Source organism: Eumetopias jubatus, unplaced genomic scaffold (genome assembly GCF_037043125.1).
Source record: "Eumetopias jubatus isolate StellerSeaLion01/CBP00866 unplaced genomic scaffold, mEumJub1_p1.0 scaffold_17, whole genome shotgun sequence".
Classification (NCBI taxonomy): domain Eukaryota; kingdom Metazoa; phylum Chordata; class Mammalia; order Carnivora; family Otariidae; genus Eumetopias; species Eumetopias jubatus.
The window spans coordinates 44,399,136-44,417,057 of record NW_028274823.1 but is presented as its reverse complement, the minus strand read 5'-3'; the positions used below and the strand labels follow the sequence as shown (position 1 = coordinate 44,417,057).

At 47.9% G+C, this 17,922-nt stretch overlaps 1 protein-coding gene across 3 annotated transcripts in view; it reads right to left on the bottom strand.

Annotated features, from left to right (window-relative positions):
* The window catches only part of GRID1 (glutamate ionotropic receptor delta type subunit 1), a 711,804-nt gene that overhangs the window by 199,627 nt on the left and 494,255 nt on the right, over positions 1 to 17,922 (bottom strand). For all 3 annotated transcript variants that reach the window (XM_088019784.1, XM_088019785.1, XM_028098786.2), the window contains 2 exons: positions 11,909 to 12,070; positions 10,311 to 10,430 (listed from right to left, as the gene is read on the bottom strand). In XM_088019784.1, coding sequence (XP_087875910.1) covers positions 10,311 to 10,430; positions 11,909 to 12,070 — 282 coding nt within the window. The remainder of the gene's footprint in view (positions 1 to 10,310; positions 10,431 to 11,908; positions 12,071 to 17,922) is intronic.

The window sequence follows — 17,922 nt, the reverse complement described above, 5'->3', positions numbered from 1 at the left end:
TAAACAGTATTGTGTCAATCAAATACCTGCATTTTTTAGAAGACTTTAGTTATTTATTTGACAGAGAGAGACACAGCGAGAGAGGGAATACAAGCAGGGGTAGTGGGAGAGGGAGAAGCAGGCTTCCCTCAGAGCAGGGAGCCCAATGTGGGGCTCGATCCCAGGACCCTGGGATCATGACCTGAGCCGAAGGCAGACGCTTAACGACTGAGCCACCCAGGTGCCCCTACCTGCATTTTTTTAATGCACCTTGCCTCCAAACACACATTACACAGAGATCAATGCCAGATGTAATGCAGATACAAATGAGCAATGTAAAACAAGAAAACATTTAGAAGAAAATATAGGATGACAGCTTCGTGTTCTTAAATGAGTACACATTTTTTAAACAGCACATCAAATGTAGTAAACAAATAGGAAAAAGATGGTAAATTGGATAAATTAAACTACATTAAGATTCAGAATTTCTGTTCATTAAAAGATATCATTAAGAGCATTAAAGAGGCAAGGCACAGCATGTGAGAACAATGCCAATAGATATATTTATAAAGGACAAATATCTAGTTCACCTACAAATCACTAAGAAAAAGTCCAAAAGCCAAATTAAAAAAAAAAAAAAAAGGGCATGAAGACTTGAACAGGCACCTCACAGAGGAGATCTCCAAATGACTAAGAAACACATAAAAAGGAGCTCCACACCATTAATCATCATGAAAATGAAACCACCACAGTGAGAAACCATTACCCACCCACCAGAATGGCTAGTGTGTAAAAGACTAACAACCCATGTTAGTTCGCTGAGGGTCAATGAAGCACAACTGAAGCTCTTAAGAACCACCCACTAGGAGGGGTGCCTGAGTGGCTCAGGCGTTGGGCGTCTGCCTTCAGCTCGAGTCGTGATCCCGGGGTCCTGGGATCGAGCCCCACATCGGGCTCCCTGCTCTGCGGGAAGCCTGCTTCTCCCTCTCCCACTCCCCCTGCTTGTGTTCCCTCTCTCTGTCAAACAAATAAATAAAAATCTTTAAAAAAAAAAAAACCACCCCCTAGGAATAAAACTGGTAACAAGCCCTTCAGATAAGGGTTTGGTGGCATCTCTCAATCATACACATGCCTTCTGACCTAGTAATTCAACTCTCAGGGATACACCCAACAGAAAGACATATATATGTTCCCCAAAAAGATGTTCTAAGAATGTTTATAGCCGTATTATTGGTAATAGACAAAATCTGCAAACAGCTCAAGTGCCTTCAACAACAGAATACATTAACCAAGCGTGAAATAGTTGTAAGAGGCATATTATATGTCAACATATATTAATTGTGTCTTTTTAGTTTCTGTATTTCTGAAGCTTTGCCATCTAGAGTCTTGCTAATCCTTGGAGAGACTGCTCCTGGAAGGGCTAGTTGATTCCCGGGGACAGTAAAGGACTCTCCAGCAGGTGTGCCTTTCGTTGGCAAACTAACCAATCCGGAGCCTGCCGCCCCACCCCCAACCACCTGCTTTCTGGAGCTCTTCTGCTCTGAGCTACTATTCCTCTGCCCTCATCCTAGGGTAAGATAGCAGACAGCTAGGAACAGCCCTTACACCCCAGAGCCCGCTGACATTATGTCAGTTCAAACTACCCAATCCTGAGCCTGTTTCCTCTGCCTCACCTATTCATTCCTGCAAGAACCACAATAAAATCTTTCTCCTGCTCCCTCGGCGGCCTGGCAGCCTGACTCACCCTGCTGCTTCATCTTGCAGCCCTGTGTGGTGTGTGGGGCAGGCGCCCAACTCTTGGGAACTGTAACAAATGGTCTTTTCAATGGTAGGCATCTCTGGATTTGTTGTCCTCACCATACCGGAATAATAATGATAAAATTTACATTTTAAAACACAGTAAGAATGAATGAACTAAAGTACATACAACAGTAGTAATGAATCTCACAAACATGATGTTGAGCAAAAGAAGGCAGTTACAACAGTGTGTAGAGTGTGTGCATTAGAGGTCAATGGTGTTTCTGCTGGTGGGTGTAGTGACCGGAAGGGGGCACGAGGGTGACCCCTGGAGTCACTGACGATGTCCTCTTTCTTAATGTGGCTGTAGCTTGCATGGGTGCATTCACTTTTTGAAAATACACCGTGATAAATACTGATGGTTTAGGCACTTTTCTGTACAAGTGCTACATGTCAGTTTACATTAGAAAAATCATGAAGATTCAGCCACAATTATATTCAGAATAAAATAGAAAGCATTCCAAAATGGGAAAGAATAAATTATCTGATGCCTCCTATAATAAGTTTAAAAATTAACAATAAAACAAACACTAGGCAGCAAGGAGACAGGAAGAAAAACAAATCAATTAATTAGAGAAACATAAAATACAACAAAATTGATTAAGCAAATTAGACCTAGTTCTTTGAAAAAGATCAATAAAAAAACTTCTGTCTAGTCTAATCAAGCAATAAAGGGAGATAACGCTAAAATACACAACAGTAGCAATGAAAAGAGAAATATTTCAACAGATAGATACTTTGAAAATTTGCAAATACGATACAGAGCTTTAGTCGTGAATTTGAAAACGCCAGTGTTATACAAGATTTTCTGTAAAGCAGATTACTAAAAATTGCTCAAGGAAATGTAGAAACCAGGAAAGAGAATTTCCAAGATATCAAAGTAATAGCTCCAAGACCAACAACCAGCCCAGGTAATTTTACAAGTTAAATTATTTCCAACTTTCAAGAGTTCTGTCCCTATAAGTGCAAAAGAATGAGCGATTCTCTCTCCATGTTAAGCAGGGAGTATAAGCCTAACACAAGCTGAACATAAGCATCTGAGAGGGAAACTATAGGTCAATGTCATATATGCATGTAGGTGGAAAACCTCAACTGTCATAACAAAAAAGCAAAAGCATCACTCTATCAAAACGGGTAACCAGGCTCAACTCCTGGGAAAGGTCTCCTCATTTATAAAAAGGAAAAAAACACACAGAAAGAAACCACCCTCTTCTCCCACTTGCTACTGTCCTTCTGGGTCTGACAGCTAGAACCACCACAGCCATCCTGAAATTATGAAGACAGCTCAGACTACACCCTGAGGATAGCCAAGTAGGAAGATGAATAAGACCCAAGCCTTTGATCTGGGCACAGAATGTCTGCCTTGGCCAACTCTGGAGCCACCCTAGCTCCAGGCTTCTTTTTATGTGAGATAATAAGACTTCCTTATTGTTTAATCCACCTGAGATGAACATTCTGTTACTTGCAGACAAGTACGTTCTAAAAGTGTACAAAGACTGAAAGGGAAAAAAAGTGAGAAAAGAGGCTAAGAATGTTTTAAAAATCAATGGCGAGACATGGGGAATTTAGCAGGGCATAGGGTAGATGTGATGTTCAAATCCACAGGGAAAGGAAAGATTCCTGGATAATAGAAACCAATACTGAAAAACGTAAACGCTAGGTCATCATGTCACAGTTCATCCCAAATCAATCCCAAGGAGATGGCAGGTTACACTGAAATAAAATCAAACCATAAAAATACTAGAACAAAGTATGGATGAATAGTACTTACTCTGTGAACTGGGTATGACTTTCTAAAAAATACAAATACATAAATTGTTAAACATCTGTGTGAAATTATTTTCTTCAAAGGCAAACAATTTATGGGAACAAAATATCTGACACAAATAATTATCAATTCCCTTCTGAAAGACAGGTTATACGAGGTGACAAGAAACACTTCATCACCAATATAAAAGAGCAAGGGACCTGAGGTGTACTTTACAAAATGTGAAATGCAACTGACCAATGACTACATTTTTAAATGCACAATCCCACAAGAAATGCAAATTTATCAACATTATGTTTCCATACTGCTGCCAAATTAGGAAAAATGTTTAATATATCACTCAATGTTTTGAGCACAGGACGTAACAGAGACTTCCATATACTACTGGTGGATATGCAAATTGTTATATCTTTCTATAATCAATTTGAAAAATAGGTGTCAACAATATAAACAACTTTAAAAAATTATTATCCTAGGTTTGGTAATTCCATTTCTTAAAAAGTAGAAGGAAATAAATATAGATGCAATAAAGTTGCATATATTTTGGATGTTCATTACTACATTATTCCATAATAATATGGTGTAAATGCCTAAACATTCATCATATACGAAGATAAAATAAGTGATGGCTCCCTGTAAACTGAGTAATGTATTTCCATTAAAAATCACAGTAAAGAATAAAGGAATGAAAAAATGCTTCCCATATAGCATTAAGTGGAAAGTCAGGATATAAAAATGTATGCATAATAAATAGCAAATTGATAAATATACATATCACTTTCTATATTGTTATGTACAGAGCAAAGGAAAAAAGAAAGAAAAATAAAGAAAGAAGGTAAATGCACCAGAAATGCTAACAGTATTTATTCTTTGGTTCAGAGATTATAGCTGACTTTGATATTCTTCTTTTCATTTATCTGTATTTTCTCATCGTTCTGCCCTAAATGAGCATGTATTGATGCTATCTTCAAAATGAAGTGATAAACATACTTAAAATGAAACACTTAATTGTATCTTTTCCTTATCCCTTTACTCAGATGAAGCGGCAGGGTTTGTTTCTGTTCTCTCAGCTCTATCAAACGCAGTTCTGCACAAGGGTTTGGAACAGTTGACATTTTACTTGGGAAATATGCTGCAAGAATGCTAATCCACGAAGAGACTGAAGTTTATTTCTCTTCCGTGACTCACTGTGCACAGCTGGGAGCCTCTACAAAGCTGCACAACACTCGGGCCGGATTCTCCTGGCCTCACCACTGCCCACCTCCCTTTCTTCTTCATTGCGAAATCCACCGTGCAGCTCTTGGCACCAGCTGCTGGAGGCATCAGGTAAAGGATTCCACCTGTGCTCTAAGTGGTAGCCCCTACTTCATCACCAGAGCCATCTTGTCTACTGGCTGGTGCCTTTTCCACCTGGCCTCACAGCTTAGAACTTCTGAGCCCTGAGAATGTGGGAGGATTTGTAACACGGTGTAGCAGACCTGGGCGAGAATGTTAATGATGCACTTTCAAGCCCGGGAAGGGCCGGGGTCCTATGGCATGGCAATCACTACCTGATGAGCAATTATTACTCTACGAATTATTAGCAGCCACAAGGCCCTCCCAGGGACATGACATCAAGGAGGGCATTTGATTCCTGTCCAAAGCCAGCTTTCATGAAGAATGGAAACTGACAGAGAAGACAGAAGAAGCATCTTAAACTGGTTAAAGGAGAGGGAAGCCCTCCCACTTCCTTGGGTCATGGCTGGAATGGGGAGGCCGAGCCAAGGGTATCAGCAGGCTCCAAAAGGAAGGGACTTTGAGGCCCTACTGCTGGTTCTGCAGGGGCAGGTAGAGTGGGGTAATGGGAGGATGGGGTGGAAAGTGGGCTGAGTGGAGTGAGGGGGTCATGGAATCGCATTGTCCTGAGTTCAGAAAGAATGCTCCAGGCCCTCTACCACACATCACCCTCAGGAAATCTGCCTTCCAGCCCCAGCACAGATACACCCTTGTTAGTGCTACATAACTGAGTTATTCCAGTCTCTGAGCCTCGATTTCCCATGTAGAGCTGCTCAGAAAACCATAAAGATATTCGGGATGGGGGGAGATGGTGCAGGGGAACCTCAGGACCCTCGACCCCAATTTCCCACCTATTGCAACCACTGAATGTCGGCTTCTACAACTGTTTAATGTATTTGGGTTCCAATAAGATTCTGCTGGAACAGATTTTCTAGGACTAAAGAAAAGCTTGAAGACACTGGACTAAATTCTTTCTCCACCTCTTGGTTCTAACTGGATTCTACTCTATCGCAGGGAGCAGAAACAGCCCTGTTCTCTCTCACCACACTAGAGTGTTCTTTGCCCTAGAATGCCAACACATAGAGCAAACTCAGAGGCGTTCCCGATGCTTCCCGCCCACTTCCCCGCCATCCTGGCCAAGGAGGCAGGCCACCCTCCACTAAGCCAGTGAATCAGGTGGATGGCACCCATGGGAAATGAGGTTCAAAGGGCCTCCCCAGCGTGTCAGTGCAACAGGAACTCTGTGTTGGTAGAAGGGAATGAGTCTCCCACGTCAGTATCATTAGGATGGAAAAGGGCAGATATCCTCTGCAATCATGTCATGGAAAAAACGTTTCTGCAGGGCTGTAGCTGGTGTTAACTCCAGGCAAGTCATGCTTGTGGGAAAGAAAAAAAAAGACAACCATGTTTTCCTTCTTCCTTTAATCACACCATAACAGTCCTGAAAACAAAATTTCATCAGAGGCCACATTCCCAGCACACTCTCCCCCTGGTTCTCCATAGAGAGTGGCTATCTGCTCCCACGCGTGAAGGGAGAGTGGGCACTGCACGGGCACGCAGAGCCCCCCTCCTGTCTCTGGCCTCAGGCTTCTGTACACGCTCTGGGGAGGTGCTGGGGTCCAGGGCACGTCAAGGTGGAAGGCCATGTTCTAAGCCTGCCTGCACGTCTCTGCTTTTGTGGGGTCCAGAGTAGACAGCTCAGAGAAGGGGTATGGCCCTGCCTGCAAGAAGTTGACAGCCCGCACCACACGGGACAGTACTCACTGCCAAGGGTCGCGTCAGGGTCATTACACGCACGGACCCCTTGATTCAACCAGGAGGCTCATGGTATCTGTACCTCCCAACTGAGCAAATGAGGGTTTGGAGAAAGGAAGTGGCTGCAAAAGCTCAGGAGAGGCAGGAGCAACACAAAAGTCCCCAGGTCAGTGAAACAACATTGTAAGGCACCACCGTTCACAGTAGGTGTTCAATAGTCCTTTCTCTGCTCCCTTCTGTCCTACATGAAAGAGTTTCCCATGCCTCCACCTTTGGAAACCTCCATACAGGGGGCTTCCAACAATCCCGCCCCAGCTCATGTAATAAGCTGAGGACATTTGCCTGGGTAAGGCCATGGGACTCTCCTTTGCAGATTTCTGTCTGAACACAGAGAAAACCGAGGAGAAATTTGTGGAGCTCTGATAGTAACAAGCATGCACCTCCAGGACAAATGCCAGGCCAAGTCCCATGGGAGCTTGACGTGACTTTGCAGCAAAGCCTACCCCCTGTGAGGTTGCTTGGTGATCACCCATGCCAGGCAGCTCCAAGCAGAACACAGAGATGACTGATATTTTGCCTGGAGTTACACAGCGGGCTGGTGACATAGACCTTTGATTTTGCCATCCAGCACTCCCTCAACAAGAACACATTTCCTGGATGAGATAATTTAATTAGTATTTGTCCAGCACCCTGCAGTGAAAGGCAATCACCTATTCCTTCCATCCTCTGAAGGGGCTGAGTAATCCAGTCTCTTGATGCCACTTAATCTAAAACGTCTGGGTGACTCACCCTCCCTGCGATTTCCCTCCAGAGTATTTACTTTAAGAAAACATCCATTTACTCCCTAATTTAAACAATTCCTTTTGGTTTAAATCTTAAAGAAGCTACTTGGTTTTTGTTTTTGTACCTGTATTTGTTTGTTTGCTGTAGTTGTTTTTAAACTTATATATACATGTGTATATTTACAACCACATAGACATGTATGTATACATATGTCTACATATAGAATATAGAGAAATTATAATGGACCACATAATATATAATATATGGAAATTATATAAATATCAATATAAAGAGATTAGGATATACACATATATCGAGACATATATCATCTCTGCAGAGACCCCCTGACCCTGCTCCAACACGACAGCATCTAGCAATCAGCCCAGTTGGCTCCTCTGACCTTTCTGAACTGGCTGTGGCCAGAGAGATGCAGTCGGGGGTTCCTCAGAGTTACCCCTGCCTCCTTAGCATGAATCATCTTTGCACCACCTTTGTGTGCTTTGGGACCCTAACCCTACCCTCAAGTCTGCTGCCCACCCTAAACTTTACTTTTAGGTCACCCCAATTCCCCAGCCCTACCCTTCACAGCCCCATCTTCCACCAGGACCCACAGCTCAGCCCTGCCTTCAAAGGCTGCCCTAGACCAGTGACACTCTGTCCCAATTGCCTCCTCACCTGGCTTTATCCTGAAACTTCCCAGACTTTGCTTGAATGCACCATGGGCCTGAATAACAAACATTTGCTATAGTAAATCCCATTCCTCGCTTTCCAGACAACTTCTCCCTAACAGAGATAAGCTGCCAGGCAGACAGATAACAACTGGGATATGCAGTTATTAAGGTCAGATTTTAAAATGACAAAAGGATACATTTTAAAATAAAGCCCACTTGAAAATCAGCTTCCCTTCCAACTCAATTACATTCAGGCCTCCTGCTTGCCGAAGCTCCTTAGACTGAGAGATTCCAGCCCCCATTGGCTTCGGGGTTTTGGAGGAGCGTTGCCATGGCAACAGGGAAGGCCCAGACACCTGAAAGAGGAAGTGGAGGACACAGTGCCTCTTGGTCTCTCAGGCACCTGGAGTGGCCAGCAGGGGGTGGGGGGGGTGGCTAGGAGGCAGGGACCCCCACAGCCAGCATTCCCACCTACTGTGGGACATTGTTGTGGAAGCTGAGCTGAAAGAACGCGGGTAGGGGCAGCAAGGGAGCCAGCAAGTGGGCCCTGAGCGTCTGTAGCCTCTGAGGGGGATGAAGGCAAGGACGGTGGCAGATGTGAATAGTCACCTCCTCGGCAGGTGGCTACACTCTGCAAGCCCCTTTTGTATCTGGGTGACTAAAAGGGCTCCCTGATCCTGGTTGCTCCTCACCAGGTGGGAGTCCCAACACAAGCCAATTTCTGTTGGGGTCCTGAATGACCTGGACCAATGCTGACCATTCCTGGCCCCCCCACCAAGGCTCCCAGCTTTGGGCATCCCTAACAGACATCACGAGGTCTCCCTGAGGCCCTTGACATTGCACGTCACACCTTGGCCCTCCAGGGTACCACACCATAGAGGCCAACACCCTTTACGATGCCACAAACAAACCCCTGAGCTCCAAAACGTCATCAAAACCTGTGTGGCACTGTTGCATCCCAACCAATTACTCAACCTCCCATTATTTATATGACCAACTGGTGACTCCACCTTCCGTCCTAAGATGGGCTGAAACTCCCCAACTCCCACATCACACATGGGCCCCCGGCCACCCCAGTCCCTCTGTGGGGAGCCAGTCCTCCTCCCATGTGATAGCCGATGACCACTCCGGCATGTTCTCTAGCCCTCACACCCTCCACCGCTCCACACATGTATCTTTCTACCTGGTCCTCAAGGAGTACAGCCAAAGAATGCCATCACCCAGATTGGCAATCTCCCGAGAACACATTAGCCTTTCCTGACCCTGCACTGCCCCCAGCCAATGCCAGAGGCCAGGCTATTGCCAAGGGTTTATCCTGCTATGATGAGAGCCCACTATGCTCTTCATCTCTTGGGCCCTGATGAGTAGAGACGTCCTCCTCTCAAGTGTATAGAAATGTATGTGTGTGAGTGTGTCTGTGTGTGATTATATGAGCCTGTGCCTGAGTGTATGGCAACCAGTTAATGCCCCGACAAACACATGGGTCTTCTGTGCGGACCATTCCTGGGAGTGCAGCTAAGCCAGCTGAGTGGCTGGGCTGTGTAACCCCACCATCAGCTCCACACTGGCTCGCAGTGACCACATCTGAGGTTCTCGGATAACTGTGCCAATACCTTGCTTCCTACATTGACCTCTCGGTCCCAATACCTACTAGATTCTTGACTTCACAAGCTTCCCCTTAACTTTGGGGGTTCCAACCCGGGGTAAAAGCTGCCTCCTCCAACCCCAAGTCTTCAGTCCTGAAAATCCTTCATAGGAGGAGAGAGGAAGAGGCAAGGTATTACTGGAAAGAGACCCCAGGCCTGCCACTCGCATGAGCACCAAACAAAACAACCAAATCCCACCCGGAGCTACGCAGCTTGTCTGCCTCTCCTTTCTTCCTCCACTGAGCTCTACTGCCCCCTGCTCCTCACCCTCCTCATGGTTCATTTTTCTGTTCATGGCTTTGTCTCACTCTTAGATCTGGGGGACACTGGCAGGAACCTTGGACTCTTGCCTCAGCCACAGTTACACCTGTCCCTGCAGTTGGGCTGATCTCAGCCCCTCCGGGAAAACACGATACCCTTTGCATCCTCAGGCCTGCTTGGTTGGCTGTCCAGGGCCAAGAAGCAGGACCAGGTGGCGCCAGGGGCCCTGCTGTACTCAGAGACTGCATTAGCAGAATTTCCTGGTCGAAAAACTCTCTGAGGCTTCTCCACACTGTGCCACATGAATCCTGCTCAGAACACAGAGCCAGTGGCACCACTGCAGGAGCAGAGGGGGGTGGGGGCCCTGAGACTTACCTTACGCATGTCTTTGCCAAAGGTCTCACTGTAGGTTGTGCCAAGGATTTCAAACTGGACGTAGGGATTCGAGCTGTCCTCCCGAAACTCCATCACCCCTGTGAGACCAGTGATGTGGCCCTGCAGGAGAGAAGGAAAACTCATTGAGGAAAATATGGATGGGGTAAGGGATGGAATCCTAAAGACGAAAAAGGAGAAAGAAGTAGTCACCGAGAATGGGATGATCAAGATCTTAAGGAAGCAGTGAACAGGATGTAATGAGGACAGGGCTGCTAGCAGTCCTATAGCCCCAGAATAGGATCGACACTTCCCAGACCTCTGCTCACAAGGGACATTCCAAAGGCTTGCACTTGACATTCATGATAAGAACACCTGCTCCGTGCCACATGTCATGCTAGCAATGAGATCAAAGAATGACAGCTTTGTTTCCACCCTCCTAGAGCTTACAGTCTTCCCTTGCAATCTGCTCCAGAGGTCACCTGAGCTTGAGCCAAGAGGGAGGTCGAAGGTCAACAGAGCCATATCAGACCCATGGCGGTAAGTTACAGGGAAGCAAGCACGTGCCCTGGAGGCCAACACCATCTCAAGTCCTGGCTTTGCCGCCTGTGCCACCCTGGGCAAGCCATCTCCCATCATCTCCAGCCTGGAGTTAATGAGCTCCACATCACAGAGCCTGCAAGCATTGAAGGATGAAGTGTGTACAAAGCACGGTGTCTGACACAGACTGGATATGGTGGGTGTGGAAGACTTGCCCCTCTCTCTGGCCGTTCACGGGGCTCTGTAGGAGCAGGTAGCCAAGGGGCTGGGGGAGCCTTCAAGCCTAGGGGGGATGTCATCAAGCCTTGATCTCCCATAGACTGTGAGCTGGGAGAGTCCCAGAGCCTGAGCTGGCCAGAGAGGGGCCCGAGCTCTGGCTCGGGCTGCAGTAAATTCAACCAACACCAGAATATTTTCACTGCTACATGACACCATGCACAACTGATTGGGACTACAACTCCTAGCCCTATAGATTTCCCTAAATGCTCTTCTGAAGCCTCTGAAAGCCAATTCACTCTAACAAGTCTGTGGATTACCCAGTTCACTCCAGATTCAGCCTACCATCTTGGTGTCGTGCCTCAGTGTGTGCAACACACCATCAATGCAGAACGCATGTGCACACACAGATCCACACACACACATACACAAGCTAAGGTCTTGGTAATCAGCACATGCACTAATGACTGAGACAGGCTCTCTTACGAACAGTGGCTATTTGGCACACATAAGTTGGGCAGTTGCCTCTGTTGTTTGCTTACTTATGACCTCGGGCAAGTTACTTAACCTCTAAAAAGTCCAAACTCCTTGTAGAAAAACAGAGATAATAATAATAATAATAATAGTAATAATACATATCCATGACGCCCAGCTCCCAGCCCTCAATGCTGGGAAAGGAAGAGTGGCATAGAGAGAGGCCTGGGAGGGGCCTGCAGGGGCAATCACACAAAGAGCTAAGCTTCCGACCACCTGCTCAAGGGGGTGGGGTGTGTGTGCACGTGTGCGTGTGTGCAAGGAAGGGCCCGTCCTGGGCTTTAGCCGGGTGGGTGTCCCCTTATACACACCTTTTTGATTGTGTCCAGCATGGACCTCCCTCCATTCCATGGCTTGGTGGACTTGCGTATACAATTCAGGCTTGCCATGCTATGCCATTTCCGGTCCTCCAGCTTCCGGTGGAAGGCGTTGGCCAACATCAGGACGCTGTCATACAGGTAGAGGTTGGAGATCTGCAAACACAAAGGCAGTGAAACCCTTCCCACTGATGCATTTTCAGACATGGGGAGAAACCAGCAGAGGGCTTGGGTGATCCAGGGTGCCAACACTAACAAGCGGTGCACAGGATCTACACCACAATCCTCTAGCTTCATCCAAAGACTGGGCCAGGCAATGGAGTCATAAGCAGAATAAGAACTAGCCCTGCTTCAGGAACTAGAGTGGGAGGTGGATGTGTCCATCAATAGGAGAACCAGCATGGTCAGCACCATGGTTGAGACTTGCACACAGGCTTTGTGCAAGATTGGAATGGGACATCTTGCTTGGGTGACACAGGATGGGGGAAGGATGGGCAGAAAGCTTGGTCTAGAAGGATTCGTAGAATAAAAGGCGGGGAGCATTACAGGGAGGCAGCATTATGCAAAGGCACGAAGGTACAAAGAAGCAGGGTCAGGTAGGGCAGGGTCTAGCAGCACTGCCCGTGAAGGATCAGATATGAAAGATTTTAGGCTTTATGGACCTTACAGTCTCTTTCACAGTGCTCAACTCTGCTGTTTTAGCAGAAAAACAGCCACAGACAATACATACCCAAAGGATGTCTTAATAAATCTTTATTAAGAAATAAAGATTGAAATTAAATTAGATTTTTAAAAAAATAGGCAATGAGCTGGATCCAGCCCAAGGACCACAAGTGGCCAAGCCCTGGGTTACAGGGACTGAACACAGTACCAAACGGCTGCATCAAAGGGTATAATAGAGAGGAAGTGGGATCAAGGGGGAAGCAGGGATCAGGGATATAGCCATGTTGAACCTTGTGGGCCATGCTAAGGAGTAACAACATAGGTGACTTTAGAGAGAAGGATGCCATTGGTGGATCTGTGCCCAGAAGTCAGATCTGTGTCTTAGAAAGATTGCTCTGGTCCCCAGATGGGCCTCAGGTAAATGGTGGCCTGACACTGGCAGCTTATGGTGATGGAAATTCTAAGCCCATAGAGCCTGCTCTGCAGGGGCATCACCACCAGCCAGGGGATGCATTTGGGGATTGCAAGTGTGTACATATGAGAAGTACCCCCTGCTGAGCCGTCTGCTATGGAGAGATGGTTCACAGAAGACACAAAGCCCACCTCAGAACTCCCAAGAGCAGGAGTGTGAGGGAAACGTTGGAACAGTGGTGAGGAGAGCAGCACCATAGCGCTGGTATCCAGGGATGGGACAGGTCTGGCTCACTGTCCTAATGGCAATTCAAGACCCTGATCTGCATGAGCCTGAACACCAGCACCTACTCTCTCAGGGGCCCATCCAGAGCCCTCTGCAGGAAGGAAGGCAGCCCTGTACTTCACATCAGCCCACTCCTCCATGGGGATGTCATGGAGCACAAAGGGAGGAGAGTAAGGTGAGGGGGTGGGGAGGAGGTAATATCCACCCTTGTTCAGGTGTGTGGTCCCTCCTGGGTAACTGTTGCACAAACAACCATCAGCTGAAGTGGGTCAAGGGGACGATTCTCTGCACACCTAAGCAGCAAGGTGTCTGCTAAAAATATTTCAGAAAAACAAAATCACTGGATATAAATAGGAGAATGTGTCAACCTCACAGGACTCCCAGGAGAATCAAATAAGATCCTTGGTCTGCAGAAAGAACCCCTACTGCCTCCCAGCCTTATCTCTCACCACTCCCCAGTATGGCCCTCATACCCCCAGTACCTACTCGCCTTGTTCTCCACCTGCAATTTCTTTCCTCATCTTGGACTGGGTGGCCCCAAAGCAGAGCCCCAGACAAGAGCTTGGGTAGCACCAACCACCCTCTGCAACTGACATCAGCGGTGGGCTACAGGAGCTAGTGCAAGACATCAAACCATTTGCTACATCGTGACTGTCCAGCAACTCATGCTAACACCCCAGGGCGTTCCCGCCACAGCATGTCAAGCAGAGCTGACCACTTCTTCTGCAGGTGTCCGTGTGTCCTGGCCATGCCTGCAGAGCCCTGTCTTATCTACCTGCAACCTGCGCCCTTACAGCAGACACAGGAATGCGGGCCACTAAGGCCTGCAGAGGAAGGGGGTGGAGGATGGACAGGCGATGTTTCAGATGTGGCAGGAGTGTGCCTGGGATGACTGAGCACTGCTGACTGAGCCAAGGCTTCAGGCCGAGGGGAAGCAGGAATTTCAGTGGCTGGCATCCTGTTCCAGAGGCCCGCGGTACACAGGGGCTCACCTAACAGCAGAGAGCAGTCATTCCCATCACCGAGAACCCACCTCCCATCCTACAGGGAACACCAGAACTGGGTCTCCTATCCCTGGAGCCCTGGGGGCACATTTCCCCCATGAGAAAGACTAACCCACTCTCTGTGCTTGTCAGATCCCCCCAGCTCTCAGGAGCTCCTACCACTGCAAAATGATTGTTGACATGTCCACCTCCCCTCTGGAATACAAACTCATGATGGAGATGTTGTGACAGGAGAATGCCAGCTACGTAGAGTTGGCTTGGTTTATTTTATTTTTTCCAAAAGAATAACTCAAAGCTGAGAGTCCTTGATAATGTGAAGATTTCTCTTCTCAAGACATTCATGGGTCTCCCAGCCATCCACTCCTAGCTCATGCTATTCAACCAGCCAGGACCCTTTGACCCACGTTATGTCCTATGCACACACGCACACCACTTGGGACAGCACCACCCCAGCTGTGACCCAGACTAGCAGCCAACGGAATATCCCTTTTTGCCTCCGGCACCTCTATTCACAATGAATTAAGGTACTTAACGAGTGTATGAATGCAGAGAGGCTGGCAATGAAGAGGCAAAAACAGGATGTGACTCAGAAAGGCTAAAGGAAGCCCTCAGTCCTCCCACAAGTATGTCTTCTGGGAAGGGTGAATGCATTTCAGGTCAAATAAACAAGCTTTCAGTTCAAAGGCTTTAGCAATGCTCTTTTCCAAATAGACATATCTGGAAATATATACATATATGTTACAGATATAACTTATACATATACATAAATGTGTACATATTCATATATAACTTGTAAATAACATATATATATATAACTTTTCTCTTATCATCTCTAAACACGGCATCCAGCACCAACCATATGGTTGGCATATGGTTGGTGCTTAATGTATACTTGATGGATGGATGGTGGATGGATGGAAGGATAAATGGATAGATGGATGAGGGGATGGGTAGGTGGTAGCGGGGAGGGGCAGATGGATGGAAGGATGGAGGGGGAGATGGATGAATGGACAGACAGACAGATGGATGGATGGATGAATGGAGGAGGGATCTCTTGCTAAGAGGATATACACCGATCTTGGTTCCCCAAAAGAGAAAACAGTAGGAAGAAGAGACTGGCCACCTTCACTTTGACTTGGGAGAGAACTTCCTTTGTTCAAACACAACTTGCTTCTCATTTACAGCCTATTCAAAATGCCTTCTTGACCCCCACTTGGAGCTCCACCTTCTCTCACTCCTGTCCCTTCTCCTGGTAAGACGCTATGTCAGTACTTCTCCCTGCTGTAGGCAGACACTAACACCCTGTGTTGATCTGTGGCCCCGTCTCTGCTGTCCAACCTCAGCATCCTCACAATTAGGTGATCTGCCAGGGTCACCGGTGGGGATGCAAAGAAAGGGAACTACCCTTCCAGTCCAGTTGTCTGGAGACTGGAGATAGGACCTTCGGGGGAAAGATCAAGAGCAGATAGTAGAAAGGCACTCTGCTTGGGGCTCCATCTGAGTCCTGACAGACATAAGGCAAGCCTTTTCTCAGGAGAGGTGGGTGGAGACCAAGTGTCAGGGCTTGGTCATGATGAGCCCCTGAACCAAGAGGAGCGGTCTGGAAGGAGAGAGACTCCCAGCTGCATGAACACTCACTCACTGTTGGGCTCGAGGGGCTAACAGCCCAAGCTGAGCTCCAGGCCACAGGGACAGAGAAAAGGGTCCTGGTTGAAGGAATCCTTGCCTCTCTCCCTCACTTCTCAGCTAAGGCACAGCACAGAGCTCATTCACAGAAGACAGACAAGCAGAGCAGGTACTGTCACTATTTAAACCTTCATCCCCTCTGGCTGGCCTACGGACACTGCAGCACAAAAGTGACAAGGAACCAAAAAAAAAAAAAAAAAAAAAGCATTTCAGGTGAAAGTAGACCTGAGAAGCAGAAGACAGACCAAAGATTGAAGCCAAGAGCATGGCAGAATAAAGACCTGGATGCAAAGCAAAAGGCCTGGAACCAGGTCAGAGATGCCAGAGGGAGTAAAGTCAGAGGCAGACAAAAGCCAGAACCAGGCAAGGGGCCTGAGGCTGGAGCCCGTGGCCTCCATCCTAGATGGGGACAGAGATGGAAGAGAGCCCAGCTAGTTCAGTTCACCACCCTAGAGATGTATGCCTGATTCCTCTTTCCATGCCACACCATACGACACCAACTCAACTGTGTGTGCAGCTCAGCGGGGTGGCCTGGCAGGATGAGCAGGAGCTTTGGATTCATCCTAACCTGGGCCAGCTTTGTTCAGGGCCATTCATTCCTCCAGTGCATGGATCTAGCAAGTGCTAGATCTAGTAAATGCTTACTGAATGGGTGACTTGGATCTCCACTTGCACTCACTTGTAGAGTCATGTTGAACAAGCCTTTTAAGGCTCTGGATTCATCTCGATGACAATCAAATCCAATGGATCAATGCCCCCGGAGAGATGCAGTGGGGGTGGCCCCGACTTACTTCCCTGAGAAATGTGGATGGTAGTACTCCTGTGTGCCAGGTACTGTCCTAAGCTCTCTGTATGCAGCTTTATTTTGGGGGGGAGCAGAGATAGGAAGAAATGGAGGTGGGGGAATAAAGGGTCCAGGCTCCTGACTTCAATGTGGATGGTCTGAGAGCTCCTCCAGGGTGTCCCATCTCTGAGCCCAGCACAGGTCTGGTACACAGAAGCCTCAGGACCACTGGGAAACCAAACTTGTACCTGCCAATACCATTCACCCTCTCCTCCAGTGCCCCTTGGTCTGAAAGCTTTTCAAGGGCGAGCAGGAGTCATATCTGGATTTTGCAGCTGGTGGCTGGAAAGTCTGAGCAAAGATCCCCCTGAGCATTACATGCCCAGCTTGGCCCTAAAGCTGCTCGCCTGGACACGTGTCCCTGGTCTCCTCCTGCCCCAGCAACGAAGTCACAGCTGCCACTGCCCCCGGGCCTGAGCCAGGCCTTCCAGGGCTGCCTGGGCTGAGATGCTGCAGAGCTGCCTGTTATGGGAAAGGCCACTTCTCTACCCCCAGCGTGTTCCATAAAAGGTACCAACACAGGAAGGTCCAGAGTGGGGGCCTCACTATGCTCTGACTCGGGTTCCTGAAAGGGAGGTGGCTTGGCCCACTGCAGGTGAAGGTCTGACACTGGCACCGCAGGGCTGGCTCAGCCACAGGAGTCTTCCACACAGCCCGTCCTGCAGTAAGACCATCCAGGTGGGCAGGAGAAAAGGGGAGGCAGGCAGAGATGACTAGAACAGGGGCAGCTGCAGCCCAGCCCGGCAGGGGCGGGGGGGGAAGCACCACGTTCTATACTCTGCCACCTGTTACCTGCCCCTGCCCAGACTTAGGGGTTTCAATCCCAAGGACGCTTCCTTACGTCCTCCCTATGTGATGACCTCCCACAACCACAGCATGGTTCAGCTGCCCTCATTTCTCTCTAGGGAAAGAGTAACCACTGCTTACCTCATCTCCCAGCCTCGGGCCTTCCCCCTTCCCCCCCTGCACAGAGTTGTCTCTCTTGGAGGCACATCCTACCCTGACACATCGCCAAGGACTACACCCCCATCCTTAGTACCCTGGCGACTACCCTCTGCTCTGACTGAACTCTAACACTTCTCGCCTCCCACCCCTCCCCTCAGACACACTGAAC